General features: G+C 35.9%; 1 protein-coding gene across 1 annotated transcript; it reads right to left on the bottom strand.

Annotated features, from left to right (window-relative positions):
• Positions 1 to 9,560: 9,560 nt before the first annotated feature.
• Positions 9,561 to 10,730, bottom strand: LOC139093647 (macrophage mannose receptor 1-like). The gene is made up of 2 exons (XM_070644423.1): positions 10,553 to 10,730; positions 9,561 to 10,171 (listed from the first exon to the last, which is right to left on the bottom strand). Exons 1-2 carry the CDS (start codon positions 10,713 to 10,715, stop codon positions 9,738 to 9,740), a joined length of 597 nt encoding a protein of 198 aa, XP_070500524.1. The 5' UTR covers positions 10,716 to 10,730; the 3' UTR covers positions 9,561 to 9,737.
• Positions 10,731 to 11,192: the final 462 nt, after the last annotated feature.

Here is an 11,192-nt window from a genome sequence, read left to right as displayed (position 1 = left end):
GGGGCTTTCTATGAGATCAGTTTGGGAGGATTGCAACATTTACTGATCATTCTTAATGACGGGACAAGAACTGAGAAAGTCTCGATCTCGATCTCGGTCGCAGAATTACAACAAAGCATACCAATTGTGATTCTGGAGTACCTAATCTCTTTTGAGGCCATTCACTTATTATGTAATCAAGTTTAAGGCAGTATTTAATAACAATAGGACTGTTTAGCGAGAAAGAGCACATCACACTTCCCCAGGAAGATCATAGTGGAATCCAATCCACTTCATTGTTAACTTTACTGCCGTTAGTCTTCTTTTGTTTGACCGTAACTCATTGAATCGCCCTATTGTTCTCAGATTCCTATTTAATACCGGATAATTAGGGTTTCTGGAAGCGGTTTTCCAAAAACATCAAAACCGCACTTTTTGATCCTAAAATACGATTTTGAAAAAATGTGGATTTTCAGAAATCCTTAAGGACATTTGCCCCAGTAGTATGTACAAAGAGAGGCAATGAGCCGCACTTGGAGAGCATTTAATTTGAAAAAGAACAAGTGAAAACTTTCGCATGCCGAGTTTCGAACCCATGATCACAGAATCGGTGTTTAGCAGTTAATACTGGATATGTCCAATCTCGAGTGGCTTAATGTTTAGTTATTCACTAAAACTAAAGTCGAATAATGAAATAAACTGTGTTGTGTGTCACGCTCCTTAACAACCCTTGGTAATTCAGTGGTAGGAGCATTGGACCGGAAATCGTAAGACATGGGTTCAAGTCGCACTCATAAGACATGGGCTGTTTGGTCAAGAAGTATACTTTCTTCTCTAGAAGTAGCAAGACTTCGAACGACTAATTCTGAATAATTTCATCTTACTGATTCAGTGTCTGATACAGACACTAGGTACTAAGCACCCATTAGATCCACCCAGAAACTTAAAGGATTTTCAATCATATTTAATGTAGCTTGACAGGTCTAGTCATTTTCATTTGAAAATTCAATCTAAGGTGTATAATTCCGCATATCCATCAAAAGTCAGTCAAAAACTCCAATTCCTCAAATCACTTCCCTAACCAATGCCTCTCATACTTACCTTGTGTGTTTTATTTCTCAAGAAAAAGAAATGAAAGAAAAAAAAAATTTCGAGGAATTCTTTATGATTCTTTATGTTTATGTGGTTTTTAGTCAACAAAAAAGTGTATATACAAAAAAATTGAATTTCTAATGATTCCCGATGATAATTTGTTGCTGATGATATGAAGAATTATTATTACATATATGTCGACTATAGTCGATGACAAAAAAAAATTTAAAATTTTTATTTATTTATTTTGTCTCATTCAATTCAATAAAATATCAAGTCATAAAGAAAACGTTCAGGAACTTTAAATCTTGTGTGATTTAGAAATATTTTACAGCAGATTTATGCAAAGAAAATCAATTTTTTGTTCCTTGTGACAATATTATTGTTGATAATTTATGATGTTGGATGTTTGGTGGAGATGATTAAAGCTTTGAATATCTTCAGGACTAAATCAGAATGTTTAAGATAAAATTAGGCTATTTAGAATAATAGATTTGATGGTCTTTTTTATCATAGAACATTAAAGATTTGTCATAAAAATTCAAATTAAGGTTGTTGTTTTGTGGAATTCTTTGATTTGGCAAGGCAGAGTTCTTTCGAGATTCTTGTGGCACACTAGTGTGCCGCAAGGGAAAAGGCGTCCAGGTGCTCCAAGAGCAACATGGCGTAGGACGGTAATGAAAGAATGCCAGTTAGATGTCAAAACTGAGAATTTGTACAAGCTTTGTGATACAGCCAGCAACAGAGTCAGATGGAAGGCCTTTTGTAGCAACCTAGGCTCCAAGTCGGAGCATGGTTCCAGTAAGTACTAGTGTGCCGCAGCATCCTGGTCGATCAACAGTGTTTCAAACAATTCAGATAAATATAGATTGATATGTTCAAAAACACGATGCAACGAATTCATGTAGATTTTCACTGCAAATCCTACTCTAAGTCCGAATTAGAGTTCGTGTACGAATCAAAATCCGAGTCCGAGTTCGAATCCCAGTCCTAGTCCAAGTCCAATCCCGAATTCGAGTCCGAATCCGAATCGGAATCCGAGTTAGAATTCAAGTCCGAGTCCGAGTCCAAATCCGAGTCCGAATCAGAATACAAATCTAAGTCCGAATTTGCTCTAGCCTGAATCCGAGTTTAAGTTCTAGTTTGAGTCCAAGTCCAAGTTCTAGTCCGAATTCAAATCCGAGTCCGAATCTGAGTCTGAATCCGAATCCGAGTCCGAATCCGAGTCTAAACTCGAATCTGAATCCGAGTCCGATTCCGAGTCTAAACTCGAATCCGAATCCGAGTCTTAACTCAAATCCGAATCCGAGTCCGAGTCCGAATCTAAATTCAAATCTAAGTCCGAGATAGAATCAGAATCCGAATTAGAATCCGAGTCCGAGTTCAAATTCGAATCCGAGTCTAAGCCTGAATTCGAGTTCGAGTCCGAATCTGAGTCTAAGCTCTAGTCCGAATCCGAGTCCGAATCTTAATTCAAGTTCGAGTCAGAGCCTGAGTCCGAATCTGAATCCAGATACAAGTTCATTTGAGTCCGAGTTCTTTAATTAGTAATCATACAGGTTATACTGTGATCCATTACCTCTCTTAGTTGGCATTCGAAGCTGACTATATCACTGTCCCCTAACAAACAATAAGCATGCTTTCAACAACTTACTCTACTTAAAAAAAATATACTAGCTGAGCATGCTCGCAAGTGTTTTTATCGGCTTGCTCTGCTCCTGAGAGCAAGCTTTTCACCTGCCAGGATGTCAGATCATGACAGCTCCACAAATATCAACTTAACAACTAGGCATAATTTCAACTAATCACAAACCAACCTGTTCTCCTCGGCAAGACATTTAAAAATCCCCTCAAGTCCATAACTGCACTCAATATTCCCTAAAGTATCAAACTCAAAATAATCCAATGTCAACACCAATTAAGATTCTCCGAAAAAAATCACATCCAAAAAAAAATCTCTTTTTCTTTCATGTTCGTTTCCCAAAAAATAATAAGAAGCATCAACTGCATCTTGCCTCAATGATGATGACAATGATGAGAGGAATTGAAAAGGCAAAAACAGAACATCTGAGGAGAGAAGGCCCAAAAGGAACTCCAAAACAGAATTGAGCAAGAAAAAAATTATTTTATGCCAATTTTGTTTTGTTTCAAGGCATAAAGATTTTGAGATGGTATCAGCACATGATTTATAGAATATTAAAACAAGTGTGTCATTTTACGGGAATGAGAGAAGAGATTTCTTATTTCCTTAACCATTTTTATGTGTGTGTCTCTCTTCTTATTGTCGACGTACGTGAAAAAAGAAGGAATTCATAACTTTTGCCTTGCTTTACTTTTCATCTTACTCTTCTTGTTCTTTATTATCGAGAAAACTGAATGAGATTTATATGAAATGAAATTGTTTGAGGGTTATTTGGGTATGGGTAGGGATGGTTAAGGCGCATTTTTTGATTGATATGGAAATGGTCCTTAACCGGCAAAGAGCATGCTTTTACGGTACAGAAATATTACCACGGAACCTAAAAGTGTTAGAGGCTGCTTGATCTTGCTTGGCTTTTGATTAGGATATTCTATAGACGTATTTAAAAGGGGGTCCCTATGTGGAGCTTAGGTTGCAGCAAAAGGCTTTTCATTATACTCTGTTGCTGGCACTGTCGCTATGATCCAAAGGAGTCAAGACATCTTTTGAGATTAGTGAGGGACGAAAGAACAGATTTACATCATTTTAACTTTAAATCGGCAACAAGATGAACTTGCGATGACCAAATGACTGTTTTATATCGCTTGGGACTTTAGTGTTGGGTCATTTGATGTGAAAGACATCATGTAGCTTTGATTTTATTGTGTTTCTCAGGGATATTCAGGGACAATATTCTCAGGGATCGAACCCGTGATGTTAGGATCGGTTAATTGATGCTCTAATTCAGAGGTGGAATTATTTTTTTGCTAGTGTACCGCGGCACATAGGTTGCTCATCTCTGCTCTATGCCACAACTGCTTTTCAACCTCTAGTAAAATAATTCAAAAAATTCTAAATTTACCCTAAAAGTCTCCATAAAATTTCTATCCAGCACAAGTGATGACCAAACTGCCAACTCTAATCAACTCATCATCTCCAAAAAGCCTCCAAAAAATATTTTGACCGAATGAAAAAATAACGCATGCATTCGTTCCTCATGGACGACCAACAAACCAAACAAAAAAATGATCGAAGAAGAACACAAGATTGCATTTGGAAAGGAAAGGACGATAATTAGTGGAATATTTATATTGTGTATCGATATTTATTCTTATTTTTTTTCTGGTGCATTCTCGGAAATCGCATGAAAACATGCAGAAGAGATTTCAATATGAGAATTTATTTGATTTAGAATTTTTTTTAATGCTGTTTATTTTTTTTTAAAGGGATTTGGGATTGTGCAGCATAGATATTTGGATATTTTGAAATAATGAAGATTATGTGGGAAAAATATTGGAATTATTTTATTTAAGGCATAGATGCTGAGACATGTCTAATTAATTTTAATATTTCACAAGAATATATGTTAAGATTGGAATCGAATTTTGTGAATTTCAGTTACCTTTTTGGTGACTGAATTGTGGATTTATGTGATATTATGCAGATTCTAATGCAGACCTATGCTATGTAGCATATGAAATGACAAGGTCGACGAACAGAATTTGTTGATTTTATGTTAATTAAGAAAGTGCAAGTTCAAGTCCTATATGAGATGAAAATATTAAAAATTATTAGAAATTCGGTTCCAGGCTAATACACGGGTGGGTTCAAGTCCTTTAAGAAATGAAAATATCCAAAATTATTCGAAATCCAGATCCAGACTAGTGCGAGTTTAAGTTATATTCAAAATGAGCTTAGGCTAGTGATTTTCGGAAAAAAACACACTCTTAAACCTCCTTTCCTTCCTTCCCAAAAGGCACACTGCCGTTAGGATAGTTTCCGGCCATAGGTCAGCGTGATTCTAGTGCAATGCTAGATTCAATGAATTCTGTCCTCAGTCTAGAGTCAAGTAAAGCTCGTATAGGATTGACGACCATTTCTACGTCCTGTGTTTACCGGGTCTTTTGAATCTTCAAAAATATAGTTAATAATGATTTTAGTTTTAGGAAGCCAGCAAGAAGCCAGGATATCCAATCATTTTAATCGATACAGCATTTCAATCTCCGATTTTCAATGAAACAACCTTCGAGGAGTCGACCAATGTTCTAATAATAATCTTAACATTTTTCTGTTACTTATCATGAATTTATCAAGCTTATGACTAGACATATGGGCGACTAGTCACATCTTGTTCCATTCAGAACAGTTCATTTAAGACAAAATATTCTGAATTTTTCTAGATGGAACCCTTAATTCAATGGTGGGCCACCTAGTGAACCACCAAATTCTTTTGGAAATGCCATGAATTACATAAAGTGTGCAGTTTCTGTTGTGACTTAACACTAAGGTGTGTTACGATGAACTGTGCCTTCGTCAAGGAAGTAACTAAGTGTCACAGTACAAATGCAGTAATGTGGGAATGTCAATTAGATATCAAAACAGAGAATCTGTACAATCTTTGTGATGTGGCCAGTAACAGAGTCAGATGGAAGGCCTTTTGTAATAACCTAGGCTCCAAATCGGAGCATGGTTCCTTTTAGTAAGTAAGTGTCATGGTACAAATGAAGGGATGCCTTCCACTGCCTTTAATCATGCTCTATCCTTACTGAATTTCATTTTCTTTAAAAAAAATCTCATTTTTTCTAGCTTTAACTACACAAAACTTTTTCAATTCATTTTCCTTCAATACTCCACAAAGGAAAAATCAATACATCCCTCAAATGACATACAGCATAGCAGGAAAAATATCAAAAAAAGTTGCACTCGTAATCAAAATTCATTTTTCTTGTGTATTTTTTTTATGGTTTACATTCCTTATAATAAATGTGAGATCCACAAAAAAAAAATTCGCACACATAAAAAAAGAGTAGCAAGCATGAAGGAGGAGAAAAAACCCCATAACGACGTCGACGAGAGATGAGAGTGAATATTTATGAAATCCGATGAATAAACATAAAGCTATAAGCACATAAGACCACCTCTTTCTCATAAAAAAATTATATATCCAACATCTCTCGTTCCTTAGCTTCATATTGTGCATTAAATATTCATAGTGCTTGTTACGTCTGACATTGCTCGCGAATATTTTGTCAGTGTATTGGTGAGGATATGGAGGAGATGAAAAAAATCTGAAAAAAAATTCCCCTACATTTTCTTGGTAGATGAAAAAAAGAATTTCCACACATTTTCCTTCTTTCTGCTCATTCTTCGGGTTTCTCTTTGAGGCGTTACTCATAAAAATGATTTTTTTTTATACTGGAAAAAATAGAAGCTTTTGGATTAAGCTACGAATGTGTATTGGTATGGCAAAAATTTTGATTATTTATTAAATCTTTATTGGAATTTAACTAGATGCTTAAAATACAATAAGATTATGTGCTGCATACACAAAAGACAAGCGAAGAAAAGGCGAAAAATCCAGCGTCAGATTAGCAAGCCTCTGGCCAGGTTGGTATAAGTCTGTACAGGAAGGCCTGATAGTAGCTGGATCTTGACTCTCTGCACAGTTACATGGTCCAGGATATACCAATGAAATGTACCTAGCCACTATTTGTGTGTCGAGAATACATAAACCTCACTGATGTGACTAGAAACAGTTAAAAACACCAGAATTCTGCTAGAATTTCTCTGGAATCGAACCAAGGTCGTTATGGTCAGTATTCCGACTCTCTTAACACTACGCCACTGCTGCTTTTTCGCTGAATATAGTCATGTAACCAAAATGTTCTTTATGTATTACATTGATATTCCTAACGTTCATGTAATGCATATGCAACATTTTGCGTTCCTTAGGAAGGTAAAATATAATACATATAGAACATTTGGGTTACATAAGCATTGATCTTGACTATAACCTGCTGTTAATTTCAGCTGAATCTGATCTCATACAATGAGTGGATTATCTGACAGAAACTATGAATTATAAACCAGTTTAATGGAGCTTATGACATCTGTCTGCTGATCTAGGCTCCTCAGACTAGACTCACCAGTTGTTTAATGGAGCACATGGCTTCTGTCAGATGATCAGACCAGACTCAGGCTGAACCCTTTTCCCTAACAGGCAGAAAGACCACTACCATACCTTAGAGCGGCCTCTTTGTCTGTTAGGGTGTCTACACTGCTTGCTATTCTTGATACTTGAAAATTTAAAACATGATTTAAAATTTAGGCAATAAATTTGAGACTAAATCTTTATTGAAGTACATAAAGGCTTAATAATCTGCTAAGAGAACGTTCGGAAATTACATAACGCTATAAATTGTATTAGAACCTTCCACTCCCAATTTCCGAACATCCCCTATCATGATTTATAAGAAATATTTGACTACTGACAGTTAGACTCATCAGAAGTCACTTAATAATGATGATATTATCCTGCATGTGCTGCTTTTCCTGTATAAGGCTCTAAAATAATCTCTTGACACAAGAATACATTTATATGCTTCATTCCATTAACATCATTGAATGCAACGTGTCCATTCCTGTTGAATCGTCCAATGGTCAAATGAAATTCAGCATCAGCAGCTGTATCAGGTTGTCCAGAATGCCATGGGATATCAAAATCAATTTTCTCTCCAGTTCCAGCCCAATACCAGTTAGTTGGTGATCTATGTGTTAATGCAATGCCATCGACGTATACCCACAAATGATCATGAATTAATGACAATTTGGTATCATATTTGATCATATTAATGACTGAATTTGCTTCGTCGAGAGTTTTGAGTGACGCTAGTTCGAGATTGTAAGACTTGCAAATTGATCTAGCTTCATACCAATTGGCAAATTTGAGTGATTTTGGGAAGTAGAAGTTCTTTTTGTAGTGAGAGCCGCATCTATCGTTTCCTTCTGCAATTATTAAGTATTATTAGAGTTTAGGTTAGGTTAATTTGGTGTCTGAGTAGAGTGGAATCGTGTGGTATACATAGATTGATGTGCCAGAACAATAAGAAGTCCTCAGTGGTCGATTGGTAAGGTTACAGACCGGGATATCTGTATCACTCTAGTGTGAGGACATGAGTTTGATTTTTCACGTCTTGGTGATAAGCCTTGACCGAAACTGCACCCGACATACGGTTCATGGCATTACCAATCATTTCTGGCAGTAGGCTAGTGTGCCACGGCACATTTATAGCACATCTTCGTGCCTTATTATCGACTATATTTAATTAAATTACATTTAATGTCGGGAATATTGTGCGGATCTATGTATTTGCCAGTGATGGGCTCATATGGGCTCACATGTTGCCCATTAAGGCACGAAGGTGTGCTGTATATGTGCCGCGACTCACAGGTTACCCACCACTGGCAAATACATAAATCCGAACAATGCTCCACGACATTAAACGTTATTTAATTAAATATAGTCGACAATAAGGCACGAAGGTGTGCTGTATATGAGCCACGGCTCACAGGTTACTCGCCACTGGCCTAGACACCTAAATCCCCCGTACAATGCTCACGGCCTTACACTTTATTTTAATTAAATCTAGCCGACCAATATCCATGAACTTACCGTAATTTCCAAGTAGATGGAAGAATGGGTACTTAATAATTGGTGATCTAGATCGACAGAATTGATCTTCACAGAAAACCAATGAAAAAAATGTGATTATAAAAAAGAAGAAGAATCCACGAGAGTACATCTTGTAAGTTTAGTTTTAATTTTACAACTGATTAAAATATTAAGAATGCTGTGCTTTTATACCCTTCTGCCTTATTTACTTTGGACGGAATTATCAAATTTTAATCTATTGTCTTTATTAAATTGAGTATGAGGCTGATTGTATTAATTTATATATAATTGTAGAATATAAAGTCATGATTAGAGATACATAGGAACAATTTTTTGAATTTGTAAATCCTGATAACGAATTTGGACGCTAAACTAATTTGATATAGCAGTTGCTGTGTTTGTGAATATTAAATTTAGGAATTAGGACGGCCATCTGCTGTATACTTGACGGGCGCTGATGTACTTTTCTCTTGTGCTTCTGGATCTCGACAAATCCTCAAAATTTCCCGGTTTTCACCAGAATTCAATACATTGGGATGGACATCTGTTGTATACTTGTCGGGAAGCTGCTGAACTTTCTTTCGTGCTGTTCGTGCTGCTGTCTCCCCCGACAGAGCCTCGAAATGGCCCGGTTTTACAAGAAGCTGAGTACTCAGGGGTCGTTCACTTATTACGTAAAGCTCTGAGAAGGATACGCAATAGGATACGTAATAGCAACATTGTCTGTTAGGCTTCAAATCACAGCTTTACAGATAAATTTGATTAATTATGACTTTGAGTCATAATACGCATAACATTATTACGCATAACATTAGTATTGCGTACGCATGACTCATAAGCAATTGGAACTAAAAAATATTAAATTTCAAAAAAACTGATTATTTTTTATTCAAATTTTTATGATTTATGTGACATTGAAATTCGTAATACTTTTCATACTTGATGCTGCTAATCTAGTTCTTATCATTTCCATATTACTGACACATATTTTAATTGTAGCTAAGTGTTCAAGGCTTGATATGGCTTGTTCTTATCCTAAATATATCTCTGACACAAGAAATTGTTAATAAAGTCCTTTGCAGGAACGTCATTAAACCCAATTTGTCCGTCTTTGTTGAATCGTCCAATGCTCAAATAATATTCAGTATTACCAGCTGTATCAGGTTGTCCGGGCAGCCATGGTATTGAAAAGCCAATTTTCTCACCAGATTCAGTCCAATACCAATTAGTTGTTGACTTTTGTGACAAGGCAATGCCATCGAGGAAGATAAAAAGATAATCAATTGATGCTAAATGCTGATTATGTTTGACCATACTCATAACTGCATTTGCTTCGTCGAGAGTTTTGAATGACGCTAGTTCGAGATTGTATGTCTTGCAAATTATTTTGGCTTCAATCCAGGATGCTTTGAAGTATCTTGGGAAGTAGTAGATTTTTTGATAATAATTTCCACATTTGTCGTCACCTCCTAAAATTATAAATGTGGATTAGTAATAAGGAAGTGGTCATTCAATGCCGAATAGCCAAGCTTGATCATAAAATCGATTAGATTTGTAAAGCAGGCACCTGTTACAGGCAAAAACAGTACAAATTCTTTATAATTTGTATATTTTTCTCACAAAACCATACAAATTCTTGATAATTTGTACGGTTTTTAAATGTCTTTCTTACAAAACCATACAAATTATCAAGAATTTACATGGTTTTTGCCTGTCACAGTTGGACTTTGTTCCGAATTTGGCTTATTTTTGGTACTTTGTAAGTGTCACGTCGATCATTTTTCGAATTTTGAATCGGTTAATCTCATCCATGCTGCATAAACCAATGCAATCAACTCCTTATAGCTTACCATAGTTCCCTAGTGTGAGAAAGAATGTGTCTCTTACAATTGGCGCTTTAGATGAACAAGCTTCACTTGTCGATGGTAATTTAGAACAAACATGCTTACAATCATCACATGAAGCTGATGAAATAATTAAAATTGTCCAAATTATCACAGAAATTGCGTACATCTTGCAGAATTTGTATCACATTTGCAACTGAAGATAAAACTGAAAATGTCACATTTATATACGATTTTGGGAATATAAAGCTACTATGGAAATCCCGAGCGACATAAATTTAGAAGGACTTTTTAAGGGTGGATGTTAAATGACAGCAGGGATCCCCTACATCTTGTTATCATCACAGCGACGTGAATATTCCCAAAACCACATTATACTCCTCGGAATTGGGTTTTATCCAGCGTCTTTATTGTACCTTCTAAAGCTGTTCTACCAGTTATTAGCTAAGCTGCTTATTAATTAGAATTAAGTTCATGTACATCCATTAATTATCAATCTAAGTCTGCAAGAAAACCTTGAAATTGGGATTGTTATCACTTAAATGCATTAAAATAATTAGAGATCGTTCTCTTATAGCTGTGGATCTCAAGCACTAAACTCCCAAAAAAATAAGATATGATCGGCGCCTCTGGTTGTACTGAAATG

This window comes from Chironomus tepperi, unplaced genomic scaffold (genome assembly GCF_022539635.2).
Source record: "Chironomus tepperi strain 1889 unplaced genomic scaffold, CSIRO-AGI_Ctep_v1 contig_337, whole genome shotgun sequence".
NCBI classification, from domain to species: Eukaryota; Metazoa; Arthropoda; class Insecta; order Diptera; family Chironomidae; genus Chironomus; species Chironomus tepperi.
The sequence above is the reverse complement of the archived record's forward strand: the minus strand, read 5'-3'. Positions and strand labels throughout refer to the sequence as shown.